We start from the raw sequence: 20,857 nt of genomic DNA on the forward strand, positions 1-20,857 counted from the left end.
TTTTTTCTTTTGATTGAACAATAACTGAGCATGTTCTATGCTTTGGAATAATTTTTAGGGTTTGCCGATCTTGTTCCTTTACATTCTGGGATTGCCGATAGAATGGAGAAGGTATTGACGAATTGTTACATATTGGATAATGGATATATATAGTTCCAATAGATTGGCGTTTTAATTCCCATCTCAAAGAAAAACTGTGACATTGAGCACCGTCCAGAGCAAAGACTACCGTTTTGATTCATATTCCGAACACTCGTTACAAGAAGATTTATCTGAAACATTTGCAAAATAAACGAATTTTCTAGACATGTTAATGCATTTAAGGTGGTTAATCAAAGTGCTTGGAATTTGGATAATTTTTACTATTCGTTCTTGGCATTAGAGAAAGTTTTGCAGAATGAAATCATTAAGTATTGATGGTTACAATCAATAAAACATAATTATCCAGCGATTATACGAGCGTTCTTTTAATATCTATTAATATATTTAATCCCTTAATATATTTAAATTCATGCCATAAAGACCTCCGAAGTGAAAATCATGCTTAAGTGTTCGTAATATGAGTCAAAACGATATTTATGGCAAGTTCAGTTTTCAGCTTACAATAGAATATTTTTAATTTATTCAAAGGGGCCGTCCAGAAACCACGTGGTCATATAGGGGGGGAGGGGGGGGGGTTGGAAAATGACCACGATAAGCCACATGGGGAGGGGGTGTTGCTCTCGAACCACGTGGTTTTTTTTTACACGAAAAACTTTTGGTGAATAACAATAGCGGTGTAAAAAATACAAATCATCAAAATTTAATGATTTTATCATTAAACGCAAAGCGCATCTTAGGGCCGATGCCCACGTAGCGTCTTTTTCAACTCAGTGTTAAAAGAATTTAGCATTAAGCATCGAGAAAACCCGGTAACGCAGCGTCGGTCGCAACGCCGATGCATATCTGAGTTATTTGACCATCTTAGTCTTAGATCCTATTTCCATAAAAAAATAAACGTAAAACAGGTTGCGTTTCAGTCTCAATGTCCACAAAAAAAATTGGGAAAGAAAAATGAAAAAATATTTTTAAAAAATTGCGCCGCAGATGGTTTTCGGCATCACGCCGCCGACACTTTTGCATCAGCAGACTACAGCTACAATTTTGAAAACTGTTCATGTTTTTACAATAATCCAAGTAAAATCTTCAAAAGAATTTCTTGTGGATATTCAGGAAAAATCCAGTAAAGAAATTTCCTGTAAAAACTTTGACCTTACTTCATACAATCCTGATAAAGTGCTAGCATTCAGAATGTTTTTTGAACAATTCTCTCTGGAAAATTTTGCTTGTAAATTTTGCTACACATTGGTCATGAAAAAAAAACAAAACATCTCCAGTGTAAATGCCGAAAAAATCCATGTGAATTCTGTCTGAAAATTCAAAACAGTCTCGTGGGATATACATATAATTTTCGGTGGAAAATGTTCATATTTTCATATTTTTTTTACATTCTAATGAATTTCTTCGACAAGTTCTTCCGAATCTTCACCAGAAATTCTTTTTCATTTCCAAAATAAGTTTTTCGAACATTTTAGGGAGTGCACTTCAAAATGTTCAGTCTCCAGTTAGTCTTATGAGCAAAGGCGTAGGATTGCCAATCCGGAGATGACGAGTTCGATTCTCGTTCCTGTCTAGGATGTTTTCGGGTGTCAAACATTGTCGACACCCTAGGTATAATGTATCCATCGTACTTGCTACACAAGATATATAATCGTACAATGGCTGGCATTTAAAACTTTCAATTTATAACTGAGGAAATGCTAATAGAATAAACTAAAGCAGAACCAACTTCCAGTTGGAATATGGAGCCATAGAAGAAGAAGAAGACTTCTTAATTTTTCAAGAAAAAATCTTCTGATTTTTCATGAGAAATTAAATAGCCAATGCCACATGAAACACTTTGATATTACCGATGATTTTTTGTTTTTGGATTTTTGTTTTCAAATTTGGAATTTTGAAATGAAAATTTGTACGCTCTTTGTGAATTCTATCACATTTTTTAAATTTTCCAAGTATTTTTTTATTCGAGGCATTATTTAGAATTTCCACGGAAGAGTCTATGGATTATCTTCAAAAAATACTTTGGATTTTCAAAGAATAAATCTTTAGAATTCTCAAGGTTCATGTTTTTTTGAATTTGCACCATAAATTCTTCCAAAATTTCATGGGAAATTCATTCTTCTTCGGAAAGTCATTTTGATTTCTTTGTAGATCCAGCTAAACATTGCTTTAAATCTTTACCATGCAAAGAAGCACAATAAATGATTTGAAAATTTTAAGGAATTTTCATATCAGAAAATCTTTAAAATTTTGATTTAATTTTCTAAGGAATTCCTAATTCATGACATATCAATAAATTGAAAGGGGTTAAAGTTAATTAATGTAGAAATAATTTATCTTGTCCTGTTCAGATACTTGGCAGTAAGCATTTAGGGCATAGAAAGGGAAAGAAGGCTTTGAAATTAAAACAGAAAAAATGAAAAACAAATCGCCACCCACCAAACGCGGAGTTTTTGCCTCCATTTTGTTTTTGGGTAGAACATTTTTTTTAAATTCTTTATTAAAGTGTTTTTTCAATTTTAAAATTAAGTTCAACACGTCGGGTAGAGCATTATTGCACCAAAAGTAACTGTGTTTCTTTGCTAATTGCGAATCATTACATAAGATAAGCGGAATACAAATCGAAGGGATCGCTTCTCAAGGTGCGTATTGAACTATTTACAGTAGTAGTTTAGTCAATCAGACTGTTTCAATTAAAATATTTAGTTAAAAAATAGCTGTACGGATTTAGATCCATTGATTCGAAATCCGTCCACGGTGGTTCAAGTCAGAAGTAGTTGATTTTATTCATTATTTTGTTATGTTTTTCGTAGTGTAATGAGTAAATGTGAAACACTTCAAAAGTAGAAGCCTTCATGCTCCTATGTCAATGGAAAACGTTTTATTTACATTCGATTCCTATTTTCTAATGACATTTTCATATACTAAGGTGCTTAAGTGTAAGGATTTCGGTACCCCACGGTATTCCGAATAATTTCTTTTGGAATTAAAAAAAAACTGCTGTAAATTTCCAAGATTTTTTTTTGAAAAACGAAAAAAAATTCTATTGGAAATTTAGAAGAAATCCCTTTGAAGATTCATTAAAGTTGCCCAGGATTTTGAAAAAAAATCTTTAGAGATTCTGTAAAAAAAGTAAGCTGGATTTTTTTTCTAATTTATACTGGAAATTCTTCGGAATTTGATGTTCATTGGAATTTTCATCGTAAATATGCATTTCTGATCCTTCTACGGATTCTTCTAGATCTTCAAAATTTCTACCGATCATTTTTCGGAACTCTTCCACAGAATTAAAAAAAAAAATCGTTGAAATACTGAAGATTTTTCCGTGGAGACTCCGAAGAATTTCTTCTAAATATTCTGAAGGGTTTCCCTTGCAACTCCAGAATAATTATTCTTGAAAATTAGGAAGATCTTGGAATTTAAAATTAATCCAAGCAATAAATGTAGGCAATAATTTAGGATTGAGAAGCCTAGTTTTTATGATACTGAATAATTAGGATAATTGATCGAAAAATTTAATAATGCACCTAATTAGAACATTTAGGTGAATTATTAAATTTTTCGATCAATAATGCACAAAATTCTAGTATGTAGTGCGTATGAAAAAGGTTAAGACATTGAGAAGTTTGCATTTAAAATCAACATGAAATTCTAAATAAAATGCTTTTAAATTCATAAAAGGGTCTTTTGAACTAAGAAGAGTTCTGCGATATGAAAAAAAGTGGCAGTGTTCCAGAAAAAAAAACACTCCAATTCCTAAAACAATCTAGGTTAATAAATAGTGTTAAAATAACGGTTGAAATTGAATTCCAAAACAAATCTCAACCCTTTCAGGACGGATGGGTCATATATGCCCAGCGTTTTAGATTGTCTATTAAATTACAAAAGAGAGCTAGGCCACCATTTTCTTCAGTAAAATCGTTCATCTAGATATTGGCTTTACAGAAAAAAATATGGGAGCTCAAATTTGACTGACCCTGAAAAATCAGCTATCCGAAACCTTGGGAAGATTTCGATTCTAAGAGCATGCAAATGAAGTTGAAATGTTTGAATAATTCTGACTGAGATGGGTCATCCTGAACGTTAAGCCAGTGATTAATATTCAGGAATACGAAATGCTCAAGGTACTCCAAAATGCTCTCAAGTTCAGCCCACGACATCTCGGGTGATCAATCATGACATTTGTAATGTCCATTTGTAATGCATATGATCCTAATTTCCATTAACATGAGATCCAAGAGACAAGGTACCCAAAATTATCTTGAGTCAACATCAAGTTGCACAATGACTATGACTTTTTTGTAGGGCCTTAGAAGCACTGGGTTCACGGACTTGAATGATTAAGTAGTTCAAACATTACGACTTCCAGGACGTTTTTTAAAACCTAAAAGTTTTGTATAACCTAAGTCGAGTCAAGTACAAAACACTGAAGACGACCTTACTGTTGAAGTCGAAATACGTATCTGTCAAGGTACAATCGTCTTATGACAAGTAAAGACATTCCATGAAAAAGCGCAAAATAATTTTCTTAATTAAAAGTCTATAGTAGCTTATACAAATAACAATTGTTATATCAACCCAATGGACCTAATGGGATATTATATCATCCATCATTCATAATTTGGTTAATTGGATAAATCGAATGATCCGAAATCCAAAATGTTAATTGATCTATAATACATTCATTCCTCTATGAGTCGCTTATGAAAGGACCATTTACTGAAGCATATTTGAGATGTGGAATAGAAGTTCCTTGGGAAGTTATTCGAAAGTCATCAGAGTGACCGAGAAAATATTTTTAGTATGGCATCATTGGATTCCACGAGTCAATATCAAAATAAAATTTCAATGAAGAATTATAAATTTTGAGAGATGAGTCAGCTCTAGATTGAAAATCTATTTATTAGAGAAAAAATAGAAATTTTCCATAATAGAATAGGAAATTGTCAATAAAGAAATCAGGGTATGAGTATTAAATAAATGTAGAATTACTGCAAATAATGCAAAATTTCCATAAACAGTTGAAAATTTTCCACAGAACAATAATAAATTAGCACTTTCAAAAGCAAAAATTGCAATTATGTATTTAAAAAAATCACCAATAAAGAAATTAAAAAATATAGGGATAATTTGGAAAATTTCTAAACCATTACAAATTTTTCTCGAAATTTTTATAACATATTCGCGAGTCCGAATTTTTTTGTATCCTCATGATGCATCGAAGGTATGCGAGTTCTAGATAACCTAATACCTGATACACATTACAACATGATAACATCATCAAAATTTTCGAAATAATGAAAATTTATAATTTCCATGCTGGGTTTTAGTTTGATTTTGAATCAGTTGAAATTGTCCATCTTCAAAATTGATCGGATTAACCATGTTTTAGTTACATAGGTTTTTTTTTTTTAATTTTTGTACTTGAAAAAAAAACCACGTGGTCAAAGGGGAGGGGGGTCTGCCAAATGACCACGATAGACCACATGGGGGTTGAAAATCTTAAAAAATATGACCACGTGGTTTCTGGATGGCCCCAAATTTATTAACATGATTAATCTTTGTAAACATTTACAATAAAAAGCTCTGATACAAATGATAACATTGCGTGGTGAAAACAACAGTGTCGAAAAATCATGTGTAAATGTGCGTAACAGAAAAATCATTACGGAATTCCATCAACAATCGAGTGATTGGAGAAAATCAATTGAATGGAACCCATTAACTCGTTAAACAGCCGAAGTTGATATTATTTTGTTCTGATAGTTGAGCACAATAACCAATGTTGTTTTCAGAGTCGGATTAAAATTTCACGTTGGTTGATATAGCCGTATTTCAATAAATTATTTCATTATCTGAATAAACCATAGAGCTCTGATATTTTGAGGCTCATCGTTGAGACCCCTGGTTTACCAGGCATCTGGACCTGACTATACGGCATTCGCAACTCAGCGCAGTGCCTGTGCTCCACCGAGTTGATAAATAACAATCATTCGTTAACTAGGGGAGAACAGTGCAAAACCCATCCACGGGGCAAAATGGCCTAACTCATAAAAACACTCTTTTTGTATACAAACTAAAGTTTTTCTTTTTCGAGCTCGGCAAAATCCGGCACCGAGCTCATTAAATTTCAGAACTGAACCTCGGCAGAAAATTTCGTTTATTACTGATTCTCAGCAACCGAAGCGTTGCTTTTACTGAGATCTCGGCAGAAATCATGTTTGCTGAAACTCGGCGGTGTCCACCTCGGGAAAATAAACAAAAAATGCTGAGATCTCGGCGAAAAAAAATAAGTGTGTGATAATTCTAAAGGAATATAACTATTAGAATTGAATATTAGTTATTCATTATCTAGTTACAATGAAAAAATTAAACTAAAAATATTTCAGTTAAATTTAAAGATTTTCGATTTTTTCATCTCACCCGTAAGATTTTCCTTCAATCCGCTAAGATAAACAAACAACCATGCGTTCCCCTTTATTTCTAATGCAATTTAGACATTTTACACCACCATTTAGGCTGTTTCCCCCAGACCCATTTTAAAACATATTTTAAATGCGTTGGCAAGTCACAAGAACCTTGTTGTTTTGAATACGTGATTATTGTGAAATGCAGCTGGATTTGTAAATTTCACACCTGTACATGGAAATGGTTCGGTATTTTTGTTTTTATTGATAAAACATCGGCAAAGCTTAAGGGTTGCATATTGAACTGTTCTCCCTTATAGCGAATAAATGGAGGATTTTCAACTCTCATTCCCTCCTCGTATTCGTCCTTTTAATCCTCATTGTTATGAACCATTGAACAGCGTGTCGTTGCCCATTACAGTGTCATTTTCTGTTTCAGTGATTGGGCTTTATTGTGTTCTTATGCGGTTCCACTGGGCACAGAACGTTTACAAATGTGATGGTGTAGCATAGTACGCAAAATGCAATAGATATCTGTCAGCAGAAAACATTTACATCGGGTTTTTATAGCAGAGATCTGAAGAAAGTGGCTTTATCTAGCGTGCTAAGATGAAAATAATGCAACAAATGCAAAACAAGCCTAGATATTAGCAAAAGAGTACGTAATGAAAAAGACTTTCATATTTGAATATAGACGAATTTCGCGCCAACCCTTCTATGGGGCTGGCAGCACCATCTCAGAATCGGATGAAACTTGGTGGGCATAAAGATATGGTATTTCTAAACAACTCTGCATACTTAGTTTTTCAAAAATTGTCAAGAGTAACATTTGATGAGGGCCAATTTTTTTTCATTGATTTTTTTAAAATCGATGTAACTCTAAAATGACAAGACCTACAAAAAAGTGTTGTATGGCGGACTGTCGTGGAAATCCCTGAAGTTTTTTGGAAAAATATCAAAAAAATAAAAAACCGATTCCAACACTGAAAAAAAATAGTTTTAAAAATTCAAATCGATATTACAAAAAAACCTCATCTCACAAATCAATGAAATTTTTTCTGCAGATAGGTATTTCAATTATCTAACTTTTCTGGGAATAATGTTCCTGTGACATATTTAAGGAAAAAAAGTTTTTCTAACAAAAACTTTTTTCAAGTCCATATTGAGTGAAAATTTATTAGCGTGTTTCATCAACCAACCAACCAACGACACATTTTATACGTATAAAAAATTGTTTGGGAAACAATTTAGCATAATTTAACATAATTGTGGATCAACATTTTAAAAGGGTTTATATTTTATTTGACTTTTTGTATCGAAGTAACTTAAAAACAATTTGTAATGGCGTTACCGACTGGATTTGCTTCATTTATTTAAATTTTGGCTTTCTCAGTCTGTTGAATTAAGAACGATTATTTATATACGTTCCCTTAACGTAAAACAATTGAGTTTACAATAAAACAATAAATCGCTTTGGAAACGGGCAATGTTGCCGAAACGAAACTGAGATTATATTTAATTTTAATAGTGGAAAAGAAGATGTTGTTTTTCAGCAAAGGCTAACCACTGACCGGTGTAATTTAGAATCCGTTATAAAGCTTGTAGATGATTTTGGATCGTATTTTATTGAAAAAACAGATAAACTTATAACTCATGACATTATTTGCAAACAGCAATACACTTTTTTGAAAAACAAAAAGTGATATAATTGTACTGTTGGATTTCTCTGAAAATTATCCATTTATTATCCAAAATGCTGCTCAGGGTTGGTATAATTCCCAGGCAACAATACATCCATTCGAAGTTTACATTAAAAGAAACGGTACATTAGAAAACGTTAGCTTTATTAATCAGAAGTAATGACCCATGACACAAAAGCTGTTAACTTATTAATTTCAAAATAACTGACTTTTTGAAAAAGTCGATCGATTTCACAAAAGTTACTTTTGTGTCTGGATGAAATGGAAATTACTATTAAGACTCCTCGGGAGTTGTACGAATAGACGATTGGGCACATTTTCAATCAGACAAAAATATCAGTAAACACAATGGCACTCAACAATGGCAGAAGAGTTTGATGAACTTGTCAAAAAAGCAAAAACTATAACTGGCACACAAAAGTTTCATTCTTTTATACCAATCGCTCATGATAAAATCCTGGCTAAAAAATATTCCAACTCAGATGAAGAATTGTTCGAGTAAATTTACAAATTAATGAGTATTCAAGTAGAAATAAAAATTAAATTTAATAACAAATAAAATTGAAGAAAAAATGGAAAAAAAAAATGCGAAAAGGTTATTATTCTTTGAATGTGCGTTTACCCGATTTGATTTATTTTCTCGGTGAACGAAACTCTCTTTTATGTTTCACACGCTTAAAATCAATAACACAGAGATGTGTTTGCATCACACAAAACGGACCTAATGCGGAACATCCCCTAGATGAGCGATAGTTACACATCCACAAAAATAGCTCGTGTGGTTTTATTGAAGCTTGGATTTCAATATTTTCAACAGTATTTGGTTCCTCATGAAACAAGGAATCTGTACAAACGTTTACATGTTGAAAAGGACCGTTATCACGACCGTACGAGGCATTTTTGTGCCTGTGTAACTGTCGCTCATCTAGGGGATGTTCCACATTAGGTCCGTTTTGTGTGATGCAAACACATCTCTGTGTTATTGATTTTAAGCGTGCAGATTTTATAGTTCAGACAATAGCCCATCAAACACCACAATTTTGCAAATCTGGTCATTTGTGTGTAACATTGATATAAGCAATCTAGGAAAATATACGCCCTTTTCAAATGTTGGTCCACATTAATGTTAGATTATGCTAAATTGCTTCCTAAACAAATTTTTATACGTCCAAAATGTGTCGTTGGTTGATGATAGGCTGCTGAACCTATATTTGGCGCTGTATGCATAAAACACGCTGATAAATTTTCACTCAATATGGACATGAAAAAAGTTTTTGTTAGAAAAACTTTTTTTCCTTAAATATGTCACAGGAACATTATTCCCAGAAAAGTTAGATAATTGAAATACCCATCTGCAGAAAAAAAATTCATTGATTTCTGTGATGAGGTTTTTTTTGTAGTATTGATTTTAATTTTTAAAACTAATTGTTTTCAGTGTAGAAATCGGTTTTTTATTTTTTTGATATTTTTCCAAAAAACTTCAGGAAATTTCACGACAGTCCGCCATACAACACATTTTTGTAGGTCTTGTCATTTTAGAGTTACATCGATTTTCAAAAAATCAATGAAAACAAATTAGGCTCTCATCAAATATTACTCTTGACAATTTTTGAAAAACTAAGTATGCAGAGTTGTTTAGAAATACCATATCTTTATGCCCACCAAGTTTCATTCGGTTCTGAGATGGTGCTGCCAACCACTGATCGAGTTGGCGCGAAATTCGTCTATACTACGTTTTCCATAATCATGCTTGAAATACAGTCGTTTTCAACTACTTGGCGTAGTAACCAAAAGTAAGCCTGATGGCATTATTGTGGTTTGAACTTAAATAAATGAAGATTTTTTTTTATAATAGAGAACTGGCCTAGCACACGTGCTTAGTAGTTGCCAAACTACCACACGGAAGTGTGCCAGTTGGACAATTCCAGTCTGGACTGGCCCTACTCACTAAACTCACGTTGGAATCCAACCACAATTTCCTCCCGGGGCTGCTTTTACTTCTGGGAGATAGGCTGTACTTAATGTACTCACTCACACTTGTCTCTATCTTGTTGTTCCGCGTACCACGAAGCTCTCGCACTCCGGAAGTTTTTTCCTGAGGAACCATAACTCGACCACGACGCGAATTACGTCGAATACCTGGATGAGCAGCTGAAAAACCTCAAACCCAAATCCCAACCCCTTACTTGATACTAGATGGGCTACAGCTCTTCGATGAACCTACGCCGAATGGAGTATCCTTCTCCACTGGACTCGATCCTGGGCCAATCGCTTCCAGTCGCCCTGAACATTGAGCGCCCTCAGGTCCTCTTCAACTGCAAAAAGCCATCGTGTACGCGGCCTTCCACGAAGCCTGCGACCTCTTCCGGGCTCTCTACTAAATATTATCTTCGCTTGACGTTCTTCCGGCATACGAACAACGTGACCAGCCCACCGTAGTCTGCCGTGTTGTATAAGCTTAATAATATCCAGCCCTTTATACACCTGGTACAATTCGTGATTCATGCGACGCCGCCAGATACCGTTCTCCTGTTTACCGCCGAGTATTGTCCGCAGCACCTTACGCTCAAACACTCCGAGAGCTTGTCACCTGCACAAGGATGGCATGCGACAGAGTTTTGTTCGAATGCCTTGGAATGATTGCTATTCCACCAGAATATTAAAGTAGTGTTGGGGTTCACTTCTCTATGTATGCAGAATACTACATCAACAGAACCACAGAACCCATCGTCGAAAATAGATTGTCGCTAAACGATATTGGATCGTATGCCATGCAATGTCCAAGAAGCAATACCCTGCCTGCACCACTAAAGCCTTACCGTGCGATCTCAACAGAACAGCCGAAAGCCAGTCTCACCAATTTGACCAGCTGTCGACTAACCGAAGAGTCGAGACATAAAGAACTCACCTGCACCGATGAGCACGCGGCACAAAACGACCAATTGATACCACTCATATCACGATCATACTACCGATCGTCAAGTGGTGAATTTCACCTTACTTGCTAACTACCAGACGATGTCTCCAAGTACCATCGACCCAGTGGTCAATTCAAATAACTATCGCTACGTACAACACCTAGTAGAGCGCGACAAAGTTAAAACTCGAGTGCGTGTTAATAGCATTGTGTAATTTCGAGTGTCGTCAAAAAAATAGTTAAAGGAACATTGTATACGGATGGAGTGAGTAGGAAGTGCTATTGAGATCGGCCTATTTGTGCATGCTACCGAATGTGTAGCTATAGTGCGACGAACTTTGTGGACAAGACGGTGGGAGCTGGAGATTGCATCTGGATGGTCGAGGACCTCGCCGAAGGGACACACTTGTACACTTTTACATATTTAAAACACTAGAGATAAGTACAACGTAGTTTTAAGTCTATTGGGGGGAAAATAAAAATGGGAATTGCATGTAAAATTTTAACATTTCTTTTTTACAACTGGTGATGTCGTGGAGTAGAGTCGTAGAAAGAATTTTGATGCTGAGCCGCGAATCTGTACAGGCTGTTCTGCTGCAGGCCAATATTTTCTCATGCATGTTTGATTAACTGTAATTCATGATTTTGTCTCATGCTGGTGGGTGGTTTTCCCCAAATGACAAGCTCTCCGATCAGCCTCCTTTAACGTCCATGTCTCATGGCCGTATAAAGCCACCGGAAGAATCAGAGTAGTATACAGCGCGAGTTTTGTTTTCGTTTGCAGACTACGGGACTTAAGCAAACGAATAGCAAACTTTTACTTACTTCTTTGGATCGCCTGTTTCTCCTCTTTCTTGTGTATGACACGACAAATTAAGTATGTAAACCACTTTTCACACTTTATCACCACTTGATTATCACCACTAATAGCAAATTTATGCAATACTAGCAGACCCGACGAACTTCGTTTCACCTAAAATTGATTTATTCTCTGATTTGTTTGTTTTGAAAGATATCCTATGGGAATTTCAAGAAAAGGAGGAAGTTCCTTCTGGAGCTACTTTGAAAAATTTCTTCGGATATTCCTTCAGGAACTTGTTCAGGAATTCTTAAGAAAATTTCGCCCTAGAACTTTGCAAGCAATTCAAAAACAGTTCTTAGAACAAATTCTTGGGGAATTTTCGAAAGAATAACCTAACGATTTTCCCAAAGTTTTCCAAAACAAATTTCTGAAGGAATGCGTGGAGGAAATTGCGAGCTAATTCCTGAGAAATTCCAAGGAATATCTGAGAGAATTTCCGAAACAAATTGTGGAATTCATTTCCGGAGGAGTTTTTGTACAATTTATTGAGGCAATTTCCGAGGTGATTCTTAGACGATTGTGAAAAAAAATTGTGAATCAGTTACTTGGAGAAATTCCGAAGTAATTCCTGGAGAAATTTCAGAAATACAAGTAGGAATTTCCTCTGAAATTCTATTGAGAATTTTTTCATAAATTCCTTTGAAAATTCCTCCGGAAATTCCTTCAAATATTCCTTCAGAAATTCTTTTATGGATTCCTCTGAAAATTCCTTTAGGAGTTCTTTTGGGAAGTCTTTCTAAAATCTAAATCTGAAAAATCCACCAAGAATTCCTTCAGATATTTCTCCAGGGATTTCTTTAAAAGTTTTTTCGAAAAGACTCCGGGATTCCTTCGTAGATTTCTTTAGAAATCGTTTTGAAATTTCTTCCAGAAAATCCTTTGAAATTAATTGTAGAATGAAATAGTATCCGATGGAGTTATCAGTCGGGGCAGCAGGGACTATGTCCAAGGGCTTGACGATCCCTCCCCAGGCCATCTGCGAGTTGTGGCGCCTGCCTAGGATGTGGTGGGGTTTAACAGTGGGCCCTGTTAAACGTCTATAAAAAGCTGCATGTATCCGCAAGTAGGCTCCGCCAAAGCGACCTTGTGCCGCTCAAAGCGCACAAGCCCAAGTCCTGGTGTTAGGTGGGACGCTAAACAGCTTAAAAACAACTATTACGAACGACATAGAAGATAATACGACTCGATCAATCGGCGGCAACGACCTGGGCGACGAATAAAGGATCACGATTGGAAGCTTGGAACATGGAACTGCAAGTCGCTAGGCTTCGCAGGTTGCGACAGGATAATCTACGATGAATTACATCCCCGCAACTTCGATGTCGTAGCGCTGCAGGAAATCTGCTGGACAGGACAGAAAGTGTGGAAAAGCGGGCATCGAGCGGCTACCTTCTACCAAAGCTGTGGCACCACCAACGAGCTGGGAACCGGCTTCATAGTGCTGGGAAAGATGCGCCAACGCGTGATTGGGTGGCAGCCAATCAACGCAAGGATGTGCAAGCTGAGGATAAAAGGCCGTTTCTTCAACTATAGCATCATCAACGTGCATTGCCCACACGAAGGGAGATCCGACGACGAGAAAGAAGCGTTCTATGCGCAGCTGGAGCAGACATACGATGGATGCCCACTGCGGGACGTCAAAATCGTCATCGGTGACATGAACGCTCAGGTAGGAAGGGAGGAAATGTATAGACCGGTCATCGGACCGGATAGTCTGCATACCGTATCGAACGACAACGGCCAACGATGCATAAACTTTGCAGCCTCCCGCGGAATGGTAGTCTTCCCCCGTAAGAATATACACAAGGCCACATGGAAATCACCTAATCAAGTAACGGAAAACCAAATCGACCACGTTCTAATCGACGGTAAATTCTTCTTCGACATCACGAACGTACGCACTTACCGCAGTGCGAATATTGAATCCGACCACTACCTCGTCGCAGTATGTCTGCGCTCAAAACTCTCGACGGTGATCAACACGCGTCGGAGTCGTCCGCCGCGGCTTAACATTGGGCGGCTACAAGACGGTAGACTAGCCCAAGACTACGCGCAGCAGCTGGAAGTGGCACTCCCAACGGAAGAGCAGCTAGGCGCAGCATCTCTTGAAGATGGCTGGAGAGATATTCGATCAGCCATTGGAAGCACCGCAACCGCTACACTAGGCTTGGTGGCTCCGAATTAGAGAAACAACTGGTATGACGGCGAATGTGAGCAGTTAGTTGAGGAGAAGAATGCAGCATGGGCGAGATTGCTGCAACACCACACGAGGGCGAACGAGGCACGATACAAACGGACGCGGAACAGGCAAAACTCGATTTTCCGGAGGAAAAAGCGCCAGCAGGAAGATCGAGACCGTGAAGAGACGGAGGAACTGTACCGCGCTAATAACGCACGAAAGTTCTATGAGAAGTTGAACCGTTCACGTAAGGGCCACGTGCCACAGCCCGATATGTGTAAGGACATAAACGGGAACCTTCTTACGAACGAGCGTGAGGTGATCCAAAGGTGGCGGCAGCACTACGAAGAGCACCTGAATGGCGATATGGCAGACAACGGTGGCGGTTCTATACTCCTATGCTGTGCATATGCACAGCCAAGATATTTAACAAAAAATGGTTTTCGTACGGCCGAGTTGCCGAATAATATGCAATTAATTGTAATCAAGTGTCGGTCTTTCACCGTCATTAGTCGTCTGAGTACACGCGACCGCTTACGTAAAGGCAATCAAACTCATCAAATGCTTTAGCCAAGCAAGCCTTTGGCACAGCAGAGTGCGATTGAATTCGCATTCTATACCGTCCCGCCCAGACCGTTGTTGGGGGCATGGAGTCTGATCCTCTCGTTTAATAAACAATGTGCACTCGCTTGGCTGTGGAGATGTGGAGATTTGACAAATCAAGCATCAAAAATATTCAATTTGTAAAAGAGAGCTAACCGCGGTGGAGGTTGGTACTCGGATTCTGATGGCTTTTCCGCAAACGTGACCTTTAAGTGGTCTTGTTGTGTAGGGGTTATCACGCCTATCTAGAGAGTAGGAGGTTGAGGGTTCGAGTCCCTCCAAGACACGTGGATTCTTTTTCGCAAATTTCATATCAATTTGTCCATTTCGAAACATATGCTGTGCATATGCACAGCCAAGATATTTAACAAAAAAATGGTTTTCGTACGGCCGAGTTGCCGAATAATATGCAATTAATTGTAATATTTATGAACTATCATAAGACGAGAGTGCCTGTTTTGTCGCGTTTCTGCTAAGTAAGCAGATAGTTCGCGTGGGCCGGGCTTTGTGTGGTAAGCAAAACAATCGGCTGGTCACCGAAATTTTGTTCTGTATTGTGCGGGTGAGTAAAATAATCAGAAAGTGACAATTTAGTCCGCATCCAGTTGTGCAGTGCGGTCGATAGTTAAAATAATTAGCATTCGTTCGATTGTTTTTGTTTTTAAAATCAAACTACACGCTATACACGGCAGACGGTTTACCAAAACGAACCCTGCCACACTCCCTACCCCATATATCCAACATCCTAGTGATTTCTCGTGGAAGTGCAGATGACTCGTCGGCTTTTATCAAAGCGAGTATCACGTCAACAATTTCCTTCCTATTCCTTAATTGACCTGCATTCGGACACGGCCGGCGCTGGTATTGCTTATTGTTAGGTCACCAGTTCTTACACATTGAAGATTATCTGATTACAGTTCGACTGGGGTATTTATTGAAATATTTTGGCTTTTTCAGTCTGATATATTCAAACGGGTTTATATTTGCATTGCCCGACGTTTCGGCCCGTTTATTGGGTCTTTTTCAAGGGAAAAGCTGTCTGCCGTTCTTCGTACACTTAACAACTATGAACATATATGCTAGGATTGGAGCTTCTGGTATTTGAACACATAATTTGACTGTCATTAACATAATTTTTACATTAGATGAGACACTGTTTAACATCAATACACTGTACAGTGTAAGTGTACAGTGTATTGATGTTAAACAGTGTCTCATCTAATGTAAAAATTATGTTAATGACAGTCAAATTATGTGTTCAAATACCAGAAGCTCCAATCCTAGCATATATGTTTATAGTTGTTAAGTGTACGAAGAACGGCAGACAGCTTTTCCCTTGAAAAAGACCCAATAAACGGGCCGAAACGTCGGGCAATGCAAATATAAACCTGTTTGAATATATCAGACTGAAAAAGCCAAAATATTTCAATTGAAGATGATGTTAGTCCCAAACTTCATCTGCTGGTTCTCTGTGTAATTACAGCTGATCTGGCAATAACGAATTAGAAATCGTGGGCGGTCAATCATGCTCATACCATGCTTTTTTTTAAATTCTTTATTTAGGTGTTTTTTTTAATTCTAGATTAAGTTCAACACCGTCATACTCATGCTAATGCTCATTTATGAACTATCATAAGACGAGTTTAGTAATATTCCAATCAATTCCACTACGTTGTATTGTTTTACAGATACGTATTTCGTCCTCAACTGTAAGGCCATGTTCTGTGTCTCGTACTTTACTCGACTCGACTCAAGTTAATTGATTTTTTTATTGCGATTAGTCATCGGCGCGGCAAAATTATGATCGGTGGCGCGCCGACCCAAAATCGTCGTCGGCGGCGGCGTGAGCAAAAACCACCGGCGGCGGCGGCGGCGTGGCGCAAAGGCAGTTCAGTAGGGGGTTGCTCTACAATGATGTCACAGGGTATAGAGAGGGAGAATGCATTTACACACTAACCCAGTACACGTGCATTGTAGTTGCCAAACTACCACACGGAAGTGTACTGGAGTGTCGGACTCGACCATACCGGTAATACCGACTAAACTCCCTTGGGCTCCACCATCGTTTCCCCCAGGAACTACCTCCCAGTACTACTTATGGGGGATGGCAGTACTAAACGTACTCGCTCATTATCGCTCACACAGGCACCCGTCCCATGCGAGACTGACTTGGGTGCTCGCACACCATTCACACCATTTGAGTCTTACTTGGATGCTCTCCCGGGCGCTCCGCTGCCATGCCTCGAGGTGTCAATAGCGGTAACTGCCTGGGCCTACAGATATTACGCTACGACACTCCTACCTCAGCATGTGCAGTCCATACTCAGACTTCTGCTGCGCTTCGAGGTGACAATAGCGGCGACGCGCTATGACACTCCTGCCTCAGCACAAACAGATCACTCACTCCCTGCCGAAGCAGCTCACGCGCTACCCTACCGAAGTAGAGCACTCCCCATGCCAATTGGCACTCCCTGGGCTTGTGCTTTTGAAGCGGCACACAGTCGCTTTGATAGAGTCTGATTACGGGCACTTGTGTTTTTTTGGGAGGGATTTTAGCAGAGCCCACTGCTAAATCCCACCACGCCCTAGGCAGTTCTCCCTGACTCACAGACAGCTGGGGAGGGGTCGTCAAGCCCTTGGACATGGTCCATGCTGTCCCTGCTGTCCCTGCTGCCCCCAAGGTTACAAGAGGGAGGGGGTCTAAAATTTTGTGACAGTACTTGTACTAGGTATACAAAAAAGCGTGACAGAGGGGGGAGGGGGGTCTGAAAATCCCAAAAAGTAGTGGACGTCATACTTGAATCAGCCCTAGTTTCCGAGTCTATAGGGCAGACAGACAAAAATTCATTCTTATGTGTTTACACTGAGAAAAATCATGTGGTACCATTAACTATTCACATGCTTTTAATTTTACTATGACCATATGCAACAATATCATAGTAAAACAAACAACAATTGAGTTCATAATGACCTAATCATGGCAGAGTTTACTATAGACGTATTGAAACTGTCATAGTAAAACTAACCTCATTATTCAGTTACCGCAATCTGTGATAACGTAAGCAGACTTGATCATATTTTTGCCATTCTAACCCGAGTCCACACCATGGCAAAACATTTTCTTATAAGTGCTTCATCGAATATGAAGCAATTATCCTGATATAAATCCTTGGTTCAGTCAGGTAAGTGAGGTAAGCTACAGATATCATAAACCTAGTCATATATATAAACCTAGATATTTTCCATACACATGTGACGGCACTGCACTTGATTTTTTGATCCCGGCAAAGGTATTTTCACCAATGAGGATATTGATGGGCGGTTTTCGTTGGGATCCCGCATCCTTTGGTAAAAAGATCTAACAAAAATAGCGAGAATAAATAATGTTGGTGTGTTTAAAAAAATCCATTTTACGAGAACTATATCGCTTATATTATATTCATATTTCAGAGGAGAATAATCAGCTTCGCAGTAGGCGCACCAAATGAAAAGTTCGATCCACTTCCAAATACGGTTCTCTTGCTGGTTCAGGAAATCGAATTAAAAATTGTCAGGCAATACATTACGTTCACGAACTGCACAACCATATAGGGTTATGCGCTAATTCGTCCATGGCGCTAGCATTCGTCATATCAAATTCTAAATCACTAAATACTCGCGAATCGTAAACTAAAATAATGAGCTAATCATCTGGCGAGATAGAAAAAAGTGTACACTACGATCTGCATTCATTTAAATTACATTCCGGTGTTACTTACTTGAAATACAGTTAAATTTAACTTTGCGGCTCTGACTTTTGCATAATTTCCTACGTTATCCGTGCGACGAAGGAAAATCCAGTTCGTTCACTGCTGTAGAAGACGCGCAACACCGTCACCAAAATCAACGTAATTCACTGATTTTCACCGCACTTTTTCACATAAATTTCTCACTGCGCACTAAATAAAAGCAATGTTTATTGCTCAAGTGAATAATAATTGCAAAATAACTTCCGAAAGGCGTTCAAATGATCTGTTTTTTCAAACTTTAGAGCGTTTGAAATTTATTTTCTTCGTCGCCTTGTTTATAGTCGAAAAACGCGTTGCCAAACTGGCGGTTTGAACTGCAATAATCTTATGTTACACATCTGATAATACATCATGCAGTCAATAAAAGTGGGTTTTTCAATTATTTTCCGCTAGTGTAATAAAAGAAAAGTCTTCCAAATAAATATTTTTCATACACACTCATCATTCACACTAAAATTTTCCACTATTCCAAAAGTTTGAAACAGGAGAAATAATTTCACAACAGAAATCTGTTGGCAGCACTACCCACGTACATGTTAAGCATGTGTGTTAGTTGTTTGACAGACTGAGGCATTTGACTGAATGGCAGCACAATCGAAACCATTTTTATGCGGTCGAAATGGGATTGCAATAGGAAATTTTTGTTAACTGGAACCGAAAATAAACTTTTAAGTTTGACTTTCAAAATTGACCGAAATGATAGTTATTCTGCATAAAGTCACAGATAAATCGTCCAGTTATCCAAGAAATGGCTTGAGCTCAGGAACAAAGATTTGCAGTCCTGTTTTAAGTATGGTACATGCTCCTTGTGGAGAAAGGATACGTAGATGATCAATTTTCCGATATCAAATATGGAAAATGATCTCTGTAGTACAAAGAACAGAATGTGTTTACAGCATTTGTTCTTGGTCATCCGAGAAATCCCTGGAGTAAGGCCTTTCGATCTACACGCGTAACTAAAAATCAATTTTCCGGTTTCAAATATGGTACATGCTCTCTGTAGTACAAAGAACAGAATGCGCTCACAGCATATGTTCTTTTTTTTATCTATTTCGTTTATTTGACAGGCTCAGGCGTGTATAACACTTAACGGAGCCGAGACTTTATGATATTTACAATCGCTATCATCTTATTATCAACAGTTAGTAAGGGAAAGGGGGCATAGACCAGTATACTCATGGCGACTCAAGGTAAGATTGCGTAATTTCAGGACGGACGAGGTTGCGATTTAAATTTGAGGTTCACAGCTGCTCATCCGGATATTTGATGTCATTAACGGTATAGCGTAGCGTCGTGCTCGAGTTGTGGATGCAGCATATGTTCTTGGTCATCCAAGAAATCCCTGGAGTAAGGCCTTTCGATCTACACGCGTAACTAAAAATCAATTTTCCGGTTTCAAATATGGTACATGCTCTCTGTAGTACAAAGAACAGAATGCGTTCACAGCATATGTTCTTGGTCATCCAAGAAATCCCTGGAGTAAGGCCTTTCGATCTACACGCGTAACTGAAGATCAATTTTCCGGTTTTAAATATGGTGCATGCTCTCTGTAGTACAAAGAACAGAATGCGTTCACTCCATATGTTCTTGATCATCCAAAAAATCCCTGGAGTCAGCCCTTTCAATCTACACGCGTAACTAAAAATCAATTTTCCGGTTTCAAATATGGTACATGCTCTGTGTAGTACAAAAAACAGAATGCGTTCACAGCATATGTTCTTGGTCATCCAAGAAATCCCTGGAGTAAGGCCTTTCGATCTACACCCGTAACTTAAGATCAATTTTCCGGTTTCAAATATGGTACATGCTCTCTGTAGTACAAAGAACAGAATGCGTTCACAGCATATGTTCTTGGTCATCCAAGAAATCCCTGGAGTAAGGCCTTTCGATCTACACGCGTAACTGAAGATCAAATTTCCGGTTTTAAATATGGTACATGCTCTCTGTAATAGAAAGAACAGAATGCGTTCACTGCATATGTTCTTGGTCATCCAAGAAATCTCTGGAGTAAGGCCTTTCGATCTACACGCGTAACTAAAAATCAATTTTCCGGTTTCAAATATGGTACATGCTCTCTGTAGTACAAAAAACAGAATGCGTTCACAGCATATGTTCTTGGTCATCCAAGAAATCCCTGGAGTAAGGCCTTTCGATCTACACGCGTAACTGAAGATCAATTTTCCGGTTTCAAATATGGTACATGCTCTCTGTAGTACAAAGAACAGAATGCGTTCACAGCATATGTTCTTGGTCATCCAAGAAATCCCTGGAGTAAGGCCTTCCAATCTACACGGGTAACTGA

The 20,857-nt window shown here is 38.0% G+C and overlaps 1 protein-coding gene across 1 annotated transcript in view; it reads left to right on the forward strand.

Moving 5' to 3' along the window:
* LOC134221951 (uncharacterized) overlaps positions 1–11,214 on the forward strand; it is a 49,136-nt gene extending 37,922 nt beyond the window's left edge. The window contains exon 2 of the mRNA XM_062701116.1: positions 10,920–11,214. Within this exon, the coding sequence (XP_062557100.1) occupies positions 10,920–11,214 (295 nt within the window). The remainder of the gene's footprint in view (positions 1–10,919) is intronic.
* The last annotated feature ends 9,643 nt before the right edge of the window (positions 11,215–20,857 follow it).

The sequence above is a fragment of the Armigeres subalbatus genome, chromosome 3, assembly GCF_024139115.2.
Source record: "Armigeres subalbatus isolate Guangzhou_Male chromosome 3, GZ_Asu_2, whole genome shotgun sequence".
NCBI classification, from domain to species: Eukaryota; Metazoa; Arthropoda; class Insecta; order Diptera; family Culicidae; genus Armigeres; species Armigeres subalbatus.